This window comes from Pygocentrus nattereri, chromosome 14 (assembly GCF_015220715.1).
Source record: "Pygocentrus nattereri isolate fPygNat1 chromosome 14, fPygNat1.pri, whole genome shotgun sequence".
Lineage (NCBI taxonomy): Eukaryota > Metazoa > Chordata > Actinopteri > Characiformes > Serrasalmidae > Pygocentrus > Pygocentrus nattereri.
The window spans coordinates 23,397,084-23,419,965 of NC_051224.1; the positions used below are offsets into that span (position 1 = coordinate 23,397,084).

Genomic DNA, 22,882 nt, shown 5'->3' on the forward strand with positions numbered 1-22,882 from the left:
TGGAACATTCTGTGCCCTGTATAATGTATTCTATGGAGAGTTTTGTATTGTATAAGTTTGGATTTTTAGTCATTTTAAAAGTGTTTAGACATATCTGTGTCCAGAAGTTTTCATCCGGGATGATGGAAAGATCTCTCTCCCATTTTGTAATCGGAAGGGATATTGAATCATTCATTTTTAATAATAACTTGTATATTTTTGATAACAGTTTAGGGGTATAGAGGTTTAGAAAGTCTGGTATCCACACAGGGATTTCTAGATTTAGGTTGTTTAAATTAAATCTTGCCTGTATGATGGACCTCAATTGGTGATATTCAAGAAATTTGCTACTGCTAATTTCATATTTTAAAATAAGATCTTCAAATGAAATAAAGGTCCCATCATGAATAACATGTTCTAAATTATTTATTCCTTTTTCTTGCCATTCTGAAAAATTCAGTACTGTCTTTTTCCGACATATATCGGGATTGTTCCAAATGGGTGTCAATTTACAAGGGATTAGTGAAGATTTAGCCATCTTTAAAAAATCCCACCAGGCTATCAGGGTGGTGCTTATTGTAAGGCTTTTAAAGCAATTGTAATGTTTAATGCTGGAGCTAATGAAAGGTAAGTCAGATATTTTCAATTTCCCACAGAGTGTTTGTTCCAGATCCAGCCATGGGCTGTCTGAACGGTTTGATTTCATCCACCTTGAAACATACTGTAGTCTATTGGCTAAAAAATAGTGATAAAAATTTGGTAGTTCTAGACCACCGCTGCATTTTAGCTTTTGTAAAGTCTTCAAGCTTATTCTCAATGTTTTACTTTTCCATAAAAATTTAGAAATGTATGAGTCTAGCGACTTAAACCAAGCAATAGAAGGTTTATTAGGGATCATTGAGAATAGATCATTTACTTTAGGCAGAATCATCATTTTTATTGTGGCAACTCTCCCCATGAGAGATATAGGTAGAGAGTTCCAACGTGTGAGATCGTCCTCTATTGTTTTTAGTAGAGGAATATGGTTCAGTCGTACCAGATCTAACAGCCTGGGAGAAAAATTTATACCAAGATATCTAATGTTGCCCGACTGTAGTGATGGAGTGATGATGTTCTGAAACTTACAATTCAGAGGCAAAACTGTTGATTTACTCCAATTAATGGAGTAATCTGATACAGATGAGAACTTATCTATAAGTGTGATTGTCTTTAGAAGAGCGGTTTGTGAGTTCCCGAGGAAAAGTAATACATCATCAGCATAAAGGCTTATTTTATGGTCTGTATTTTCTGTTTGGATTCCTTTGATATTTACATTCTGTCGGATTTTTGCTGCTAGTGGCTCAATGAAGATGATAAACATTGAGGGAGAGAGTGGGCAACCTTGTCTAGTTCCCCTCTGCAGACTGAAGCTTTGTGAGATAAGATCATTTGTCCTAACCCGTGCATTTGGAGAGCTGTATAATGTTTCGATCCAGTTTATAAAGGATGGGCCAAATCCAAATTTATGTAGAACTGCTAACAGAAATTTCCAATTTACCCTGTCGAATGCTTTCTCTGCATCTAAAGAGACTACTATTTTTTCTAATTTGTTAATGGAACAGTAATCTATTATATTTATTAGTCGGCGTGTGTTATCGGCCGAGTGCTAGCCCTTGATAAAACTTGTTTGGTCTGAATGTATAATATATGGAGTGATTTTTTCTAATCTTCTTGCGAGAACTTTGCAAATAATTTTTAGGTCTACATTAATTAGAGAGATTGGGCGATAGCTAGATGGAAGTGTTGGGTCTTTGCCTGGTTTAAGAAGCAGGCTAATGTTGGCAGAGTTCATATTTGGAGAGATTGTGTGGTTATTCTTGATTTGAGTCACCATCCTGAAAAAAGTAAGTTCTAACACAGGCCAAAATTCTTTATAGAATTCTGCTGGGAAACCGTCCGGGCCTGGGGCTTTATTATTTGGAAGGTGCTGTATTGCTTTATAGAATTCAGATGATGAAAACGGTGAATCAAGAGTCGTAATCTGGTCCTCATTTAATTTAGGAAGATTCATGTCATTAAGAAATTCTTCAATTTCAGCATCAGATGGATTAATCTGTGATGAGTATAAGGCTTCATAAAAGTCTTTAAAGGAGTTATTTATTTGTTGTGGGTCATGAGTAATATTACCGACCAAGTCTTTAATAGAGTGAATAGCTGTTTTTTCTTTATTCAGTTTTAACTGATTGGCCAGGAATTTTCCAGATTTATTTCCATGTTCAAAGTTTTCCAGACGCAACCTCTGCAACATAAATTGTGTCTTCTTATCAAGTATTTCATTTAATTCCAATTTAAGTTTCCTCAGGCTGTTAATTATATTTTCTTGTGGTGATGCAGCATAGGCATTTTCAAAAGATTTAATTTTCTGTTCCAATTCTAATATAAGTGTTTTTTCTTTATTTTTCTTATGTGCGCAGTAAGATATTATTTTACCCCGCATTACTGCCTTTCCTGCTTCCCAAAGAACACATGGCGATATTTCCGGCAGATTATTATGTTCTAAGTATATAGCCCACTCTCGTTTAAAATAATTAATGAAATCTTGTTCTTTAAGTAATGATGTATTAAATCTCCAGTTCCTAGTTGGTGGTGTAACTCGTGTCTGTGTTAGAGACATAGATACAGGTGTGTAATCACTAATAGTGATCGGATGTATCTGAGTGTCTGTGATTTCCGTCATCATGGAGCTACTGACTAAAAAGTAATCCAAGCGGGAGTGAGAGTGATGTACTTGTGAGAAAAAACTATAATCTCTCAGAGTGGGGTGATGTTCCTTTGACTCACTGCTGTACTGAGCCTGTCAATCTCTGCATTAAGTACCAAGTTGAAGTCCCCTCCTATTACAAGTGTGGTGTCAGAGTGATCAGCAAGTGAGGTGAAAAAGGTATGAAAGAAGGAGGGATCATCAACATTTGGTCCATATATACTAGCAATACATAAATCTATATTCTGAATAGATAGATTAAGTATTATAAATCTGCCTTCGGGGTCTGATATTGTGTTTCTAATAGAGAAGTTTATCCTTTTGTTAATCAATATAGCTACACCTCTTTGTTTAGAGTTGTAACAGGCTGAGTACATATGAGGAAACTGTGAAGAGGAGAGTGTGTGTGCAGATGTTCTGGACACATGTGTCTCCTGTAGGAACACAATGTCAGCCTGTAAATCGTTTAACCGGTTAATAATTTTCACCTTCTTCTCCCTTGAACCAACTCCGCGTACATTCCATGAAACAAACCTCAGTATGCTCATATTGAAATTAATCAAGAAAGTGTTGCGTGCTCACTGAAGATGTGTGTGTGTGTGGATGTGTATGTAAGTGTACGCTGCATGTTGTGTGTCCTGTATAGCATTGTGTGTGTTGTGTGGTAAACATATTGGGTGCAGAAAGAAAAGGAAAGTGTGCTCCAAAGTGGCAAATATAGCAAAAAAAAAAAAAAAAAAAAAAAAAAAAAATATATATATATATATATATATATATATATATATATATATATATATATATATATATATATATATATATAATAAAAATAAAAAAAGGTAAATAAATAATAAGAAAAAAAATAATAGCAATAATTACTTAGCATAACAAAGTCCACTATGCTGACTGAACCGGCATTAATTATTATATACAAACATGTAAAAAAAAAAAAGAAGAGAAAAAAGGCGTTTGTGTACACAGGTCACTTGATCAGTATAGCCATGGCGTGGTTTCCTGGTCGCGATAAAGCTGTCCGTTTATATAGAGTTTATCCACCGCGATGATAGCTCGTGAACCTTCTTGGATGTGTTTTTTCCGGAGAGGGAACAGGATTTTGCGTCGCTCCAGGATCTCTTTAGGAAACTGATCGTTGACGCTGAAGTCCGTTCCTCTCAGCTCCCGTCCGCGGCTCTTCACCAGCTCTTTCTGCTTGAAACGTTCAAATTTGGCTACGATTGGTCTGGGAGTTTGTGTGTCCCGGGTCGCGTAGCTCCTATACGGTGAACACGATCGAAGTTGATGGATTTTATGGTGTCCTCCGGGAGCCTCAAGTAGGCCTGCATGAACTCCTTCACTGTCGTTTCTGGGTTTTCTTCCGATTTCTCCGGTAGTCCCAAAAACACGAGGTTGTCCCTCATGCTGCAGGCCTGGAGCTCGGTGACGGCTTCCCTGATTCTTTTATTCTCCTCCGAGAGCCGCGTTATTCCCTTGGCAAGGGAATTCACCGATTCTCTGAGAGCTGCGTTCTCCACAGCGAGTGCTTCCACCTGCTGTTGGCTGAACTCTACTGACTCCCGGAGAGCCTGAAACTCCTTGTGGAGAATTTCCAAAATGGAGAGGCGAGCGTCGAAACTGGACAGCTTCTTATCAATGGACTCCAAAATATCCGCCATTTCGCTGGACTGAGAAGAAGCCCCTGGTGAATCTTCTGGGCGACTCCTCTTGGTGGATGGAGCTCCTTTGCTGCTGGACGGAGTCGGCGTGTTGGTTGGTTTTCCCATGATGACTCGTTCGAAACACTCGTCGATGTATGCTTGCAGACTGTCCAGATCTTCTTCACCGTCCTCCCTCTACTATTTCCGGTAGTGAGTAGCTTATTAATATAAATTTTATAGCTTTTAAAGTTGTTTATAACTATGCTGGCTAAGAAAATAATCCATTTAGTGTATAGATTACTGACTTGCTGCCTTGCTCAATACTGCCGAGGTTCGTGTTGAGGTCTGCGTTACTACAGCATAGCATCTTCCTGTTCTCTTCCTCCTTCCTTCCTTCCTTCCTAACATCATTATTCTACGTCAGTCTGACGTTAGAATTAGACGTCTGTATGTTGGATTTTGGTCATCCGACGTCACGACCAACATTCAACTACATATCAATGTCTTTTGACGTTGGTGGCCAGCTGGAACAGACTTACTGAGAGCTGCTTTAAATTTAAGCTACAGCTGCTTTGCTCTCGTCTCTGCCAGAAATCCTTTTCCTCAGAAGTAGAGCAGCTTATTGCAAAATGTCTATCATCATTCGGCTGTTTTACGAGGCTGAAGTGGCTTCTTATTCTCCAGCTTCTTGTTTGAATTTTTCCATTCCACCTTAAATTATGACTGAGGTGCCGAATGTAACTGCTGCACCATTTAAGGTGGAATGGGAAATTTGATAGAGAAGTGACTTCATCTTCACAACTGTAGTGTTTTACAGTTTCTCGTTGCAGATTTAACATATCAGGAGTTTCTAAATGCGAATAAATCTGTTTGTCTTTAAGTGTTCGCATGTCTGGTCCACCTCTGTTGGCAGCAGGCAGTGCAGGCTGGACCCTTAAAGGACCCGCAGGCCTTGTGTTCGACATACAGTGTGACCGCTATATATGAGTGATGTTTGTCCCCACAAAACTCGTCCTGAACAATGAAAAACCAAAACCTGATTGTTTGAATCTGTCACCTGTTAATTATGCTAATGGTTAGGCTAACATATTAGGGCTTCTTGAAGTCATAAAGAGAGTCTGCTTAACTGTATCTACCACAATGTAAAACAATTCCCAATATGCAAATTTTCCACTGGGCATTTCAAAAATGTAACCCTTTTGTTTCCATTGTTATTCTTGTGTGGTGTGTAAATAGTTCTCTATCAATTTTATTTTTAAAACAAATCTATGTTTATGCTTAAGAGTACATTGTCTGTTCACTTTAATAAGCAAAAAGTAAAAAAACTGTGTGCGTACACTTGGAGTGGATACATGCACTGGAAGTATGTGAAAGTAAATGAATACTTGTTTCCCCTGTTAGGGAAACGTAAATCATTAAATTTTTAGTTTGAGCAAAAGTATTGTCGCAAAAGCCCCCAAACAAATGATGACTTTCAGTCACAACAAGCTCTCAAGAATTCACAGGCGTTATCTACAGTAAATGAGATGTTTTTAACTGTTAACACGGGTTTAGTAATAATTGCTTTTGTAATGTCTTTATGTAAAAATCTTTTGTCTTCAGCACTAAACAAAATCACTCTTACCTACAGTTATCCTTTTCATTTAAGTTGCTATTTTTTATTACTTAATTCTCACCATTTTATTTTCAATCCAGCCCATATAAGACAGTTTATTTCTTTATCCCAATCCTTACACGGAAATGGTTTCTGCAACTTCCTCATATCAGTGTTGAACTTGTCAATGCTGTAAAACACAATCTTTTGACCCATAAGGGGCCAGTGTGGCTGCAGGTTTTCATACCAGTCAAGCAGAAGTATACCTGGTTCCACTTTTTTTATGAGTGGGTCTCATTCCTGAATAGTAATATGATGTAAGCTCATGCTTGGTTATTATGAAAACCAGTAGCCACACCAGCCCTTTGAGGATAAGACAGGTGAACCCTGCTGTAAAAAAAAAAAATTTTGACCCTCATTTGGAAATAACTGTACAATTATAGATTATTGCCTCACTGATCAACTATGATTGTCACTGATTTAAGGAAAAATCTTTTTTTGTTTCAGCAGTCATTGTTCTTGATGGTACCATGTTGGCTGGTAAGTTTCCTTTCCAGTGATTAACAGTTGATTTGAAATTAATATGCATACAGTAGAGGACTGATCAGTTTATGTGATGTGTCTTCTCATGTAGTAACATATAAGGGGTGCTGTTGGTCAGTGTTCTTTAATGACATGCGTCCACTTATACCTTTGCTACGTTACATTCTATTAATTTCATTGGAGAACTCTGCCACATCATGTGGAGCATAATGGATTGCAGGGTGATGAAGTCTGCTACTCCTCATGGTGGAAAAGTTCAACATATTTCCATTTTATGCAAATGCTCAGAAATGCATATTATCATGATAACAAAATGTATAATGATAAAATACAGACATACTGCCCATCTCTACAACATTGTGGAAAACAGAATCCAATGTTTAGCCATTTTTTTTGTTGCATGTTAAATTAGAACCTAATAAAATCATGTCTGTTCATAAAGCTGTGCATTTTTCTCCCTCTGTGACAGACAGCTTAAATATAAGACTTGTCAATCCAAATGGCTTCTGTTCTGGTAGAGTGGAAATCTATCATAACGGCCAGTGGGGAACAGTATGTGATGATGACTGGGACATGAATGATGCAGCAGTGGTGTGCAGAGAGATGGGATGTGGCACAGCGGTCAGCGCCCCTCACAGTGCCCACTTTGGTCAGGGAAGTGACCCAATACTTCTGGATGATGTTGGTTGTTTTGGAAATGAAAGCTCCATCACAGCATGCAGTCATAATGGATTTGGCGAACACGACTGTAGTCATGGTGAAGACGCTGGTGTGATTTGCTCAGGTAAACTAATTTTTATGCCATAACACTGAAATCTTGATCTTAAAACTGATGTAAGTCTGAAACCAGGAGCAGCAACAGTAACATGACAGAAATAGATCCAGAGAAAGAAGAATGAAGAATTTAATAGAGCGCATAAAGCATTTACCTGTAGTTTAGTTTAAAGCTGGACTAACACCTCACTTTTACCCCAATTTTAGCCCTGATTCTGAGCCTGTGCTGGTCGGCTCTAGTCTGCAGATTTTTGGGTCTGTTGGAGTTGACAGTTGTAGAGTGAATCGAGTCATGTTTGAGGGGGATTCCTGCAACAGCCAATGAAAACACAGTAAAAAATTAACAAGTAAAAATGAAAATACAGCAAGTAAACAGAAAAATGCTTAAAAAGTTAACAAATCAACAAAAACATGAAAATGACCAATTAGTCTTACATAATGAGGGTTTAGTAATACAAAGAGAATAGATGAGCACTGGTGACCAGTAGCAGGAAGAAAAACACAAGGGATAAATGTTTGATGGACAATAAGGGAAAAAGAGTATTAGATCCAGCCAATCCTAAGTGGGCAGAATATCCTGGCTCAGCAATATTTAGTGTTCAAACCAAGCTGTTTTGACAAGCTTCTTTTCTCGAGAAATGAACTGCTCAACTTTGTCTCAATATGACGGTTTATTCAAACATGCAGTGTGAGTCACCACAGAACAACATTTCTAAAATCACAGTACATGTGTAACTTTAGAGGATATTCAACTACAGCTCAACCAACCAAACAAAAGACTCCCGTGGGACCCGACACAATATTTTGCGGTGCTGGACAAATTTTCAGTGTTGCGGAAATCAGACCCCTTCAGACAGGATCAGGCAGATGCATGCGTATAGAGAAATCCCGCAAATCAATGAATAGCCTAAATAAAGTAGAAAGATTTTTTGGTGCACTGTGTGTCATGCAGCTAAATACACTGAAAATTAAATAAAATACTGTATAAATACGTAAAAGCATTTACATGTGTGTGAATGAGAGGGAGGCAGGTGGAAAGGTGAAGATGCAAGGAGTAGAGGTCGTAAAGGTGGATGACTTCAAATATCTTGGGTCAACCATCCAGAGCAATGGACAGTGTAGAAAAGAGGTGAAGAAGAGGGTGCAGGCAGGATGGAGTGGGTGGAGACGGGTGTCAGGGCTGATGTGTGACAGAAGGATAGCAGCAAGTGTGAAAGGGAAGGTTTACAAGACAGTAGTGCGTCCTGCTATGATGTATGGTTTGGAGACTGTGGCTCTGTCTAAAAGACAGGAGGCTGAGCTGGAGGCGGCGGAGATGAAGATGCTGAGATTTTTGTTGGGAGTGACAAGGATGGACAAGATTAGAAATGAGCAGATCAGAGGGACAGTGAAGGTGGAGCAGTTTGGAGATAAAGCCAGAGAGGCCAGGTTGAGGTGGTTTGGACATGTGTTGATGAGGTATAGTGGATATATTGGTCAAAGACTGTTGGAGACGGAGCTGCCGGGCAGAAGGAGAAGAGGTATACCTCAGAGAAGGGTTATGGATGTAGTGAAGGTGGACATGGAGATGGTTGGTGTGAAAGTAGAGGAGGCAATGGATAGGGCAAGATGGAGGCAGATGATCCGCTGTGGCGACCCCTAAAGGGAGCAGCCGAAAGAAGAAGAAGAAGATTCTCATACAATCTCTTTCTAGTACATTATGATTATTAAGATGCTTATAGCTTTCTACTTCATATGTTAAGTGCAAAGATATTGCTTGTAATGGTTGAAAACCAAATAAAAATATATTTGGGGAAAGAAAATCTGATTCCCAGTTTCCAGTGGTAATCTAATTAGTAAACAATTAGCAATTACCAGTGATCAAGGCCAGTGCATAGTTTCATACACTTAAGGAACAGTTCCCCTTTCAATTTGACAATCCATCATGCAAGACTAAAATGAAAATCTGGACATAGCTTAGTTTGCAAAGTTATAACACATTTGTTAATGTTTCTTGTTCATGTAGACAATAAACTTTTGTTCAAACCTAAAATATAGAGACGTATGCAGTGAACTCACTGAGCTTGCAGATATGTAAATATCCTGCTTTCAAGTGCTTCTGAGCTTGTGGATGCCATCTTTGTACATGATGGAACAAGCATTCCAAAAAAACCCAGAAAGATTTAATATGTTGTGCAAGACATCAAAAAGCAATGTTTTTATTATATATAATTTTTTTTGCAAACAATGCCCAATGCTTGCATAAAGAGCCTACAACTCCAGCTGGGATAAAATAACTTTTTGTACAAAGGTTATTTGTACAAAAACATGAGGAAGGTTTGACACAATATTTGGGTGATGTAATTTGGATTAGCTGTATGTCAAGGAAGAAGTCACTTATTTCTTAGTTGTGCCATGACTGTACAAACTAGAGAGAGGTATGCTGTAACAAAATGATTATTCCTTCAATGAAAGCCCAGTCCTGCGGTTACTATAACATGCTCACACCATTGTCACACTATTACTGCTGGTGCCACAATGTTGGCTATATTTCTCTTTTTGATAGATGGCTGTAGCAACACCAGGGATCACAAAACAGTTGTGTTACTCTAGAGCAATCATTTTATTAATCTGTTGCTGAGTGAAACACTGACCAGAAGACTAGGTTCTAGATTTTACTATTATTTAAAATAAATGACACGGGATTACTGTTCAAAGATTGGAGACTAGCCATTTATTTAATTTCCAGAAAATTACATTTCAGCCACACCAACTAAATGTCAGTATTTTTCAGTATTTACTGTGCCCACTTTTTACCTTTATTACAGCTTCCATTCCTTTTAGGAGACTCCCTTTTAGTTTCTTAAAGAAAGCTGCAGAAGTACAGTGGTGCTTTCACACAAGTCCTGATGCTAGATAAAGAGAACCAAGTTAAACCAATGATACAAAAATATTAGACTTAGTAATTCATTTATTGAGGAAAATGATCAAAATGATTACAGATCTGTGAGTGGCATAAAATATGTGAACCTTTGCTTTCAGTATCTGATGTGACCCCCTTATGCAGTAACATACAGTTCACATACTTTTGCCACTCACAGATCTTTTTCCTCAATAAAGAAATGACTAAGTCTAATATTTTTGTCTCATTTGTTTAATTTGGTTTTCTTTATATATCATTAGGACTTCACAACTTTCAAATTTGATTTTCTTCTCTTTCTCAAAGATGAAAGCTTTAAACGCTGTTTATCTGATAGGGGCAGGTTTGGTGGTCTTCAAGATGAAGAGTCACGTTTTTCTCTGAAGCTTTTCATTATTTTGGAAACAATTTTAAAAACTTGTCCTTGACGGTTCCGGGACGCCATCTACATGAATGGCAGCCTAAGATTTCGGCTCCTCCGAAAACCTAGCTTTTTGCCCCTTTAAATCATCTAAAAACAATTGTAAGTTCATATTATGAAGTGGGGCAAGTATGGGGAAAAGGGACGTTAATAAAAAAGGCACTATGGAAGAGCCGACAAATGAGGAAATCGCAGAAAACAGCCCCGTACAAACACAAGGTAACGAAGCTAATGCTAATGCTCAAGCACACAAGGCAGCAAGTTTAGCACGAGTCCTGGAGGAGATACGGGACTTTCGCAAAGACGCAAAACAGCAATTATCTGATATCAAGTCGGAGCTCACCAACATCAACCACAAAATAGCCGAGGCAGAGACACGGATTGAAAAGACGGAGAGTCGCGTACAGAATGTCGAGCAAGTTCTGGATAAACTGATAAAAGTAGTGACCCAGCAAGAGAACAAACTGCTTGACCAAGAAGGTAGATCTCGGCGAGAGAACCTGAGGACGTATAATGTCGCAGAAGGAGAGGAGGGGTCGTCTATGGTGGAGTTTATCGAGAGTTTTCTCCGACAAACTCTGGAGTTACCCACAAGCACCCAGCTGGAGATTGAGAGAGCACACCGCTCGCTCGTTCCGAGACCCTCCGGGAGCAACGAGGATAAGCCGCGGTCGATAATCATCAAATTTCTTCGTTACAAAACAAAGGAAGAAATTCTATGCAAGGCATGGGGCAAGAAAAGAGTGCTCTGGAACGGGAGACCAATATACTTCGACCAGGACTATCCTCCAGCAATACTACAGAAACGCAGGGAATACTCCGAGGCCAAGCGAGTGCTAAAAGAGAGAGGTATTCGCTACCAAACCCCATTTCCTGCAAAACTGAGAGTATTTTATGAGGATGGGATACGACTATACCATATGGCGGACGAAGCGACTACAGATATGAAGGACAGAGGATTCCCTGTCAAAGTGACTACATCAAGAGAGAGCCTGGCTGAGCAGCTCTCCCACTCCACGTGGACAACAGTGGGAGAACTGAGAAAGCGGAGGCAGACTGAGGAGCAGGAGAACAATATCCGAGAGAGGCTACGAACCTTTAGAAGACAGACTTCATCCCCCTTAGGCGACTAATACCTACTTTAAAAATGCAGATAAGCTAAAATATACCTTCAAGCTCACAACACTGCTCCGTCAGTGAAATGCATAAGAGGTTGCGTTTCTTCTGCATAGTAAGTCTTTATATTGTTTTCTGACAAACACCCCTTCCCCATTAATATCGTAACAAATACATGGGAGGAATACATACAGAAGTCAATGGACAGAGGTTTCTTTTTCTTCTTTGAGACTATTTCGGTGGGGGCCCTCCTCACACAGATGGGTGAGGCTTTCCCCCATGGCTGGACGTTCCTTCCAGCCCTACACAGGGTCTATTATTTGAGACCCCATCCTTGGAACCAGATTTATGTTCATGTTCAAGTTATATTTCTATTGTTTTCTTCTTGTTTAGGGGGTGGATCAAATAAGTTTTATGTTTGTGAGTATAATTGGCTTTCAGGATGTAAACACATATGGCCAGTGATAAAGTAAAGAGCATTTCTTTCAATGTAAAGGGGCTGCTAAATCCAGTCAAACGTAAGAAAATTATATCTAAAATGAAGAAAGAACCAGCCCATGAGGTGTACCTACAAGAAACTCATTTAAATGATAAGGAACATAAAAAATTGGAGGGTATGGGCTTTACTCATTTGTTTTTCTCATCGTATAAATCAGGACATAGGAGTGGAGTTGCTATTCTTGTTTCGAGTAAGTTACATTTCGAGAAAAAAATGGAAATGGGAGACAAAGAGGGCAGATTTATTTTAGTACAGGGAAAAGTAGAGGGACAACCAGTCACCTTACTAAATATATATGCACCCCCAGGAAGTGATTTTAGTTTCTTTCAAAAGATCACTAATATTATGGTAACAAAAACAGAAGGAATCTTGATATGTGGAGGAGACTTAAACTTGGTTTAATTGACATATGGAGACATATATTGACATATCTATTTCCTAACAGACGGGATTATACATATTATTCTGCTCCCCATTCCCGGTACACAAGAATAGACTACTTTATAATATTCGCAACAGACAAAGATAATATACACTGCTGTGGAATAGGAACAATAGATTTAAGTGATCATGCGCCTATATACCTGTGTGTTGACCGTCGTATACGGACAAAGAATAGTATATGGAGACTGAACACAAGTCTACTTAATGACCCTTGCTTTAAGGAACAAATTAAAGCAGAAATTACAAACTATTTGGAATTTAATGATAATGGGGAGGTTTCCCCACCCATTTTGTGGGATACTCTAAAGGCAGTTCTACGTGGTAAGATAATAGCAATATCATCTTACAAGAAAAAAGTAAAGGATCAGAGAATGGAGGAGTTACAAAGGAAACTGAAGGAACTAGAAAAAAAACACAAGTCATGCCTGGCGCAAAACACGTTTGAGGAAATTAGGAAAATTAGATATGAAATTAATAGTTTGACTACACAAGAAATTAAAACAAAGCTAAAGTTTTTGAAACAGAGATATTATGAAAGTGGGTCTAAATCAATGAAAATATTGGCATGGAAATTAAAAAAAAAGATAGCAGAAAATACAGTACATACAATTAAGGACCCGAGAACAAAGAAAATAAAACATAAGCTAAATGAAATTCAAGATGCCTTTGAAATATTTTATAAAACGCTATATTCTAAAAACCCAGGGGGAAGTGTGACCCAGATTGATGCTTTTTTGAACTCATTAGAGTTACCTACTTTAAATGATGAACAAAATAAAATGCTTATTGACGATATAACTGAAGAAGAATTGAATGCGGCAATCAGTAAACTTAAATTGAACAAATCACCAGGATTGGATGGTTTTACAGCAGAATGGTACAAGGAATTCCGTAACGAACTAATTCCGGTTATGCTTCCTACTTTGAACTGGGTTTTAAAAGAGGCACAAACACCACCAAGCTGGAAGGAAGCAGTAATTTCAGCTATATTAAAGGAAGGCAAGGACAATACAGAGTGTGGGTCATACAGACCAATATCTGTCCTAAATATAGATTATAGACTTTTTACTTCCATCATGGCTAAACGATTAGAGGAGTTTTTACCCACTCTGATTCACAATGATCAGACTGGTATTGTAAAACAACGTCAAACACAGGACAACATACGAAGATCCCTACATGTCATAGATCATATACAAAAAATAAAATAAAAGCAATGGTGATGAGCATTGATGCTGAAAAGGCATTTGATTCAGTTAACTGGACTTTTCTTTATAGAGTTCTACACAGATTTGGCCTACACAATATGGCTTTATATAATAACCCAGTAGCCAGAATTAAGATTAACGGATATTTATCAAACAGCTTTACTATAGAAAGAGGCTCTAGACAGGGATGTGCATGGTCACCTCAGTTGTTCGCTCTATACTTGGAGCCACTGGCTCAATTTATTAGACAAAATGAAGACATTAGCGGTATTACGATTAAAGGGGTAGTGCATAAACTGGCTTGCTATGCTGATGATATCCTTGTATACTTAGCTAAACCAACACATTCCTTACCCCATCTGATGCAGTCGTTTGAACTATATGGTCAACTCTCAGGATATAAAATTAATGTAAGTAAAACACAGCTACTTTCATATAACTATAATCCACCAGAAACAATTACAAATAGCTACCCTCTGACCTGGCACACGGAACATCTAAAATATCTAGGTATTACAATACCAAAAGACCTCGCAAAATTATCGGAAAGTAATTATCAGCCTATAAATAAAAGAATCAAGGAGGATATCACAAGATGGAATCTTATTCCTTTTTTCAGTTTTAGCTCAAGGATTGAATCCATTAAAATTAATGTACTACCTAGATTGTTATACTTATTCCAAACCCTACCTATAGAGATGAATCAAAACCAATTTGATGAATGGGATAAAACAATGTCGAGATATATATGGCAAGGAAAAAGGCCTAGAGTCCGCCTTAAATCCTTACAATTAATCAAAGAAAAGGGGGGATGGGGTCTACCTTGTCTAAGAGATTATTGCTTCGCAGCACAAATGAGGGCTGTGATATACTGGTGCAACCCACTATATAATGCACCCTGGAAGAATATTGAGGAAAAAATAACCCCCATACCTATTCAGGCAATCCTAGCAGATGACAACTTACAAGGCTACATAAATGCTACTGATAACCCATGGGTGAAATGGACCCTTAAAGTATGGAAAACTATTATAAAAGAATACAAATTAGAGGGAGACATTGTAATCCTCAAATGGTGTGCATATGACTCCAACTTTATACCGAATAAACTGGATTCCAGATTTAAGGACTGGACGACCAAGGGAATAACAGCACTGTGTACAATACTGGAAGAAGGAGCATTACCTAGTTTTGAAAAGTTGAAGAAGAAACACTTATTAGAAAAACGAAAGATTTCTTATTAGAAAAAAAGATTTCTATCGATATTTACAGATGCGAAATTTTATTAAAACAGAGGCACAAAATGTAACTGATTTAAGGGCAGGTCTGATGGATTTGTTCAGGAAAGCATATAATGCAGATACCAGCGGTAAAATTATTTCATGTCTATATGGAGCCCTGTCAGATTTAAAAACACATTCAACATTATACATTAAAACAAAATGGGAGAAGGAAGGAAGGATAACTATATCAGACAAAGAATGGAAAATAATATGGAGATATCAATGGAAATGCACCAGGTCCCAGTATTGGAGAGAGCTTGGGTTGAAAACCCTGATACGATATTTTCTTACACCCTCTCAGAAGGCCCATTATGATAATAACCCCCCAGTGTGTTGGAGGAACTGTGGAAATCTAAATGCAACTCATTACCCTATACTCTGGGACTGCCCCGGTATTAAAGTCTACTGGAAGAGGATACATAAAACCCTGCAAGAGATTTTTGAATGTGAAATTACCCTAGAAAGTAAGACTTTATATTTTGGGCTCATACCCCAAAAGTGGGAGAAAAGAGATAAACATCTAATGACCATTTTGTTGGTGGCAGCTAAGAAAGCTCTCACTAGGAAGTGGCTGTCACAGGAGTGTCCAACTTTAAAGGTGTGGATGGATATTATAAAGGACATATATGACATGGAGAAAATAACCGCGTTTGTTAATCTTACAATGAGACAGTTCCTCTCAGATTGGGAAAAATGGGTTAAATATGTCACACCCCTTAGGCCTGATTTCATATTCATAAACTAATTATATTTCTGAACAGACAAGATCACCCCCTGTATGTATAAGGTTCTGATACTGTGGAAAAAAAAAAGGCTTTATGTATAGGGACTTACAGAAATTTATGACAACTGTGTTGTTTTTGACGTGTGTGTCTGTGCACATATACGCAAAAAGGTTGAAATATTTCCCACAATGACATGTATGCTTATGTATGACAATAAAAATATAATTAAAAAAAAAGTCCTTTTTTAACTTACATGAATGTTAATTTCAATTTGAAGGAGAGCAAAATGTCAGTGACTTCTTTGGGACGCTTTTGTTGGGAACAGCTGTAACTGGTTTTAAGATTGGAAGAATAGAAAGATAAATGGCAGAAAGTAAACTAAATACATATAGATTTGATATTATATATTGTGTTATGAGCTTTTATATCATCATCTGTTAAATCTCCATATCTTGCATCTCTAGTAAATGTACAGCTACTGTTTCCATTGCTAACTTACTGAGAAAACTGGCACCACCAGTTTTCACTGACTGATAAAGACATTTATGTTTTAAATAATAAATCAGGTCCTGATGAGATCAGGTTGGTGAATGGTAAGATTCGCTGTTGTGGCAGAGTGGAAATCCAGCACAACGGCCAGTGGGGAACAGTATGTGATGATGACTGGGACATCAATGATGCGGAGGTGGTGTGCAGACAGATGGGATGTGGCAAAGCAGTCAGCGCACCACACAGTGCCCATTTTGGTCAGGGAAGTGAACCAATATTGCTGGATGATGTTGGATGTAGTGGCACTGAGAGCAACTTAACTCAATGTTCACACAGAGGTTTTGGAACTCACAACTGTGGACATCAAGAAGATGCTGGAGTTGTTTGCTCAAGTAAGTAATACTTTTAACATCAGTTTACTTTTTAAATGCATTGACAACATTACTGATCATATTCCTTTAACAGTACTACAGAGTCCCTCACTCACCCTGACCTCATCTCACTCTGCTGTATCTGCTGGAGAGACTGTTCAGTTCAGATGTGTCTCGCCGAGCCCAACCTGCATCTCTGCAGACTTTCGTTTGTACAGAAATGGGCAATCGATAAAATCCCAAAAAGCTGAATCTTCAACAACATTTGTTTTGACTGTGGATTCCTCACATCAGGGTCAGTACAGCTGTGACTATTCATTCCAGGGAAGTAGCTCCATCACATCCTCCAGGAGCAGCTCCACAGATCTCACAGTGGGTAAGTTAGTAAGTTCATAACAAGCTCACTCTCTAACAGTAGTAGTTGTCTGATCTCAGCATGTTTCTACAAACTCTGCCCTAGTTTATCATAAATGATTTGTTCCAGGCTATTTAAAAATTCAAGCGTAAAACACATCAGGTTGACCTTTATTTTCAGTTTACATTGAAAGCAGGCGTGTGAAGATGTTAGCATAGCACTATTACTCACAAACCCAATTAAGATTTCTTGCAAACGTCTGGAATTACTCTTAACAAGAATCTCTGACATAGTCTAAAAGTGGTCTGTCAATACCCAAGAATCCCTATTAATAAAATAAATTAAAAAAAAGAAATGTTTTTGACTTTGGCTAATGGATCTCATAACATACTGCTTCAGTGACTAGATTGGTTTCATTTACAAGTGACAAATCAATGTCAACAAATATCAAGGAAAAATTTTTATTGTTATTGCTTTAACTGTGATACATGCATATTTTCATGCAAAATTAGCATTTGCAAATTGAAAGGATACAATATCACAAAAACAAACTCCGGTTCAGACTTAAGCAAACAAACTCGGTGGGGAAACAGCCTTAATGTCAAATCTTCTCTGCACTGATAGTGTGTAACTGGATTAAGGGTCAGTGAATATTACGTCAGCAACTTTCTGCAGAGCCAATTGCTACAGACCTCCAAACTTCATGTGGCCTTCAGAAGAGCCACAAAGAACAGCATAGAGAGCTCAAGAAGAGCACAGAGAGCTTCGTGAATGGGTTTCCATGGCTGAGCAACTGTATCCTAGCCTTACATCACCAACCGCTGTGCAAAGCATCGAATGCAGAGGTGTAAAGTGCTGCGAATGGACTCTAGAGCAGTGGAGTCGTGTTCACTGGAGTGATGAATCATGCTTCTCTGTCTGGCAGTCCAATGGACAAGTCTGGATCTGGTGGTTGCCCGGAGAACGGTACTTGTCTGACTGCATTGTGCCAAGTGTAAAGTTTGGTGGAGGGGGGATTATGGTGTGGGGTTGTTTTTCAGGATTTGGGCTCTGCCCCTTAGTTCTAGTGAAAGGAACTCTTAACGCTTCAGCAGACCAAGAGATTTTGGGTAATTTCACGCTCCCAACTTTGTGGGAACAGTTTGGAGATGGCACCTTCCTGTTCTAACATAACTGCGCACCAGTGTACAAATCAAAGTCCATAAAGACATGGATGAGCTTGTTCAGTGTGGAAGAACTTGACTGGTCTGCACAGAGTCTTGACTGCAACCCAACAGAACACCTTTGGGATGAGTTAGATTGGAGACTGCAAGCCAGGCCTTCTTGTCCAACATCAGTGTCTGACTTCACAAATGTGTTTCCCATAAACACCCTCCTGAACCTTCCCAGAAGAGTTGAAGCTGTTATAGCTGAAAAGGGTGCGCAAACATCAAATTAAACCCTATGAATTAAGAATGGGGATATCACTCAAGTTCATATGTGTGTGAAAGCAGACAAGCAAATACTTTTGCCAATATTGTGTATCCGTATTCAGTTCACATGTATGCCTGAATTTCTTTAGATAACATTAAGTCACTCAGATTAACTGAATTCCTTTTTCAGTAACTCTACCTGCACCAAGCATCTCTCTCAGTCCCACCAAAGAAGTCACATGGGGAGAGAAGGTTGACATCACCTGCTCTGTACAAACCCAGCTCGCAGGTGGATTCTTCACTCTGATAAAGAATTCTGGGTCATTTAGAGAGACCAAGAGTGGAACCTCCATCACCTTCAGTTTATCAAAAGTGGACTTTGTTCATGAGGGGTCTTACTACTGCCAGTACCACACCAGAGTGTCCAGTCGTGATTTCAGTTCTCCACAGAGCAGCTCTGTTCAGTTTTCTGTCGTGGGTAAGACAATTAAAAAATTATGTTTGGAATTTTTGCCAAAGGTTCCATGGACAAAAACTCCGTTACATGTATCATTTCTTCTCTAATACTTGGACATGCATCTCCTTACCTTAATGACAGCACAGATTCTGTCATGAAAGGATTACTTTAGTCTCTTGAGAGTTCCTGTCCATTTTAGCCCACTGTTCTACTTGCATTGTGCTTCATGTCTGAGCAGAACAGGATAATAACTGTGCCTAGGTCAAAATGTGTGTCTCATTCAATGATGCAGACATGATGGAAAATAGGGACAATTTCAGGAACTAACAAAGTCTCCAGACTTCAAACCCAACTACCTACGGGATCACTGCTGTTATTAAGGCAAGGAGACGCATAGCAAAGTATTACAAAGAAAAAAATGCTTGCAACAATTTTTAGTCCAGTTCATTTATATTGCAGCTGTTTTGATATGTTCCACCCATTCTCATTCAGTTTTGCTGAAAGGATTTCAATGTACATGAATTAGATTTGAAGTAAACAAGCAATCTAGGACATTCAAATATTAGGAATTAAAGTATACAACAAACTTCTCAGTACGACTGCACCTGTCACTTCTACAGTTGGCAGTTATTTTGTACAATTCAATGTCAAACTTGTCAACAGTTGAGAACATCAAAGGGCAAAAAAAATCTCCTGACTCCCTATTTTCAATCAAAATAAAGCAGTGTGCTCCTATTGTCATGCACACTTCCAAAGATCAGCAAAAAATGAGCAGTTACAGTAACTCCCTGCTTGTGTTCCCTTTTTAATCCCAAGAACAGTATGTTATGGGTAAGTTATTCAACCTGTAACTTCATATCAAGTGTAGGGAGAAAATAAATCTCATTACGGGTGTGTAGCACATCCTGTGCGCTACCCCAGGAGGAGAAAGGACACTAGAGGAGAGAGGTTTGCAGCAAGCATTTAAACTTTGTTTTACACTCAAAACATGAACATAAAACAAAACTGGCCACCCCTCTGTGGCTTCAAAGCTAGATTTTCCAGTCCTTATTCTCTCACATGCACGTTAATCAGGCCTTTCCTCATGCTGCTGTTTCTCCCACTCCTTTCTTGTTCTTTCTCTGTTTTTTTTTAAAGGCGCCCATGCTACCAAAGCCTAACCAGAATTAGCTGGCTCTCATTAAGGCAGTGCAAGCACCTTAACCAAGAGTAAATCAGAGCTCCACCTATCTGTCACCCCCCCTGATCCACTGCTCGTTTACTAGGATCAAACATGAGGTACTGTCTAGCGGCCTTGTTGTGGAACAGGTCTGGAGTCTGGGACTCAGGACCCGTTCTCATGCTTCTCGTGGAGTTGATCTCCCACCTGTACCGCTAATGTCCTCCTCTTGCTGTCACTCATAGCCTTCACTGGCATGTGAGACTCTGTACTAGCATGTGTGGTACTGCCTTCCCACTCTCTATTGTTGCTGACATTGGTGATGTTTAACCCTCTGGCTAAAGACCGAACACAGGGAGGGAGGGCAGGAGAATAAAAAAGGGTACTGGATATGGTTTTGGCAAGAGGAGCCCCTGCAGTAGGCAGAGTGAAGCCTCCATGTTCAAGTTTGTGAGGCATGCCCTCTCCCTGCCAAAGTGCAGGGACAAGGAGGGGAGCATGTACCTTGGTCTGCTTCTTGAGTGGCAGACATACCGCTGCCCCCATATGCTGAATTACCAAAACATAACACTTAACAAAATTCCATCATTTGATTGTAAAGAAGCACGTTCTCTTGTCATAGCAGTTGAAGTCGCAAAGTCACAAAGTTTGCTTGGGTAGTCAAAGAAGCCTCAACTAATAATTGATAAGACTAAATTCAAGCAACATGACACTATGCTAGCCACAAAGGAAAGGTGATGCAGGTAAAAAACACTGACCTCCTTCAGTGTATTGTCCCATGTACTTCAGTGTACCTTGTATTGTGTATCCAGTGTATTGTGCTGTTTGAGGAGGACAACAGTACATTATTGATCATAACATTTTGCCATTAGAGAAAGACAGAGATAGTCTAGATCATAAGCTTCTTAACACTTTGGATTAACATGTGTCTGGATTGTATCTGGATATACTTTGCTTAGATACCATTTAAAAGATTTTTTAAAAATGTGTCTCCAGTGTAACCACATGATATTCAATTTTAGCATATCAAGCATATCAACACATACACTGTTCTTTCTTATGTTTACCTTTTTTATTTGTTATGACCCCTAAGCTATATATTTTAAATTTAGAGCCATACAACACAAACCAGTTGAGTGGGGGGGGCGTGTTTCTTAGGCTTTAATGTTTAGTCAGTTTTTTTTTGTTTTTCTAATACTTTGAACAACATTTCTTGATCTATTGTGTAATATTACAATATATAACATTTAATTAAGTCAAACTACACATTTCAGACATCATTGAATTTTTATCATTTGTAACAGCCTTAAAAAAAACTGATACTAAAAATATAATTTTCCAGTTACTCTACCCACTCCACTCCCAGCCACTTCCACTACCTCTCCAAGGGGGATTCCGAGGCGCTCCCAGGCCAGCTGGGTGATATAGTCACGCCAGCGTGTCCTGGGTCTTCCCCAGGGTCTCCTCTCAGGTGGACTTGCCTGTGACACCTCCCGAGGGATTCGTCCAGGAGGCATCCTAACCAGATGCCCGAACCACCTCTGCTGGCTCCTCTCGACGTGAAGAAGCAGTGGCTCTACTCCGAGTCCCTCCCGGATGACTGAATTTCTCACCCTATCTCTAAGGGAGAGTCCAGACACCCTGCGGTGGAAACTCATTTCGGCCGCTTGTATTCGTGATCTTATTCTTTCGGTCATTACCCAAAGCTCATGACCATAGGTGAGGGTGGGAACGTAGATCGACCGGTAAATTGAGAGCCTTGCCCTATGGCTCAGCTCTTTCTTTACCACAACAGACCGGTAAAGAGCCCGCATCAATGCTGACCCAGCACCAATCCACCAGTCAATCTCCCGCTCGTTTGTACCATCACTCGTGAACAAGACCCTGAGATACTTGAACTCCTCCACTTGAGGCAAGAGCCTAACCCCGACCCAGAGAGGGCTCTCCACCCTTTTCCGCCTGAGAACCATGGTCTTGGATTTAGAGGTACTGATTCTCATCCTGGCTTCACACTTGGCTGCAAACCGATCCAGCGAACGAAGTCGAAGTCAGCAGCACACCATCTCCACTATATACAGTGCTAGTGGCACACTGCTTTCCCCTTCTGAGTCGCCTGACGGTTTGCCAGAATCTTTTCGGAGCCGACTTAAAGTCACTTTCCAAGGCCTCACCAAACTCCTCCCATACAGGCAGATCGCTTAGCCTGTTGATACCTGCCAGCAGCCTCTGGTGTCCCACAGGCCAACCATGCCCGGTAGGACTCCTTCTTCAGCTTGACGGCATCTCTCACCTGTTGTGTCACAGCCACAGCTACAGTCAGCCGCTTCAACAATGGAGGAACGGAACATGGCCCATTCTGAGTCAATGTCCCCCACCTCCCCCGATATCTGGTCAAAGTTCTGACGGAGGTGTGAGTTGAAGATCAATCTGACAGGTTCTTCTGCTAGACGTTCCCAGCAAACCCTCACTATACGTATAGGCTTGCCTGGTCTGACCGGCATCTTCCCCCACCACCTGATCCAACTCACCACCAGGTGGTGATCAGTTGACAGCTCAGCTCCTCTCTTTACCCGAGTGTATAAAACAAATGGCCGCAAGTCCGATGACATGACTACAATAAGTACTACAATAAGTCAATCATTGAACTGCGGCCTAGGGTTTCCTGGTGCCATGTGCACTTATGGACATCCTTGTGTTCAAACATGGTGTTCGTGATGGACAAACTGTGGTTTGCACAGAAGTCCAAAAACTGAACACCACTC

The 22,882-nt window shown here is 39.5% G+C and overlaps 1 protein-coding gene across 1 annotated transcript in view; it reads left to right on the forward strand.

The window, feature by feature from the left end:
- The window catches only part of LOC108444000, a 57,110-nt gene that overhangs the window by 18,120 nt on the left and 16,108 nt on the right, over window positions 1-22,882 (forward strand). The window contains exons 2-6 of the mRNA XM_017724949.2: window positions 6,473-6,505; window positions 6,978-7,292; window positions 16,444-16,758; window positions 16,832-17,113; window positions 18,695-18,982. Coding sequence (XP_017580438.2) covers window positions 6,473-6,505; window positions 6,978-7,292; window positions 16,444-16,758; window positions 16,832-17,113; window positions 18,695-18,982 — 1,233 coding nt within the window. The remainder of the gene's footprint in view (window positions 1-6,472; window positions 6,506-6,977; window positions 7,293-16,443; window positions 16,759-16,831; window positions 17,114-18,694; window positions 18,983-22,882) is intronic.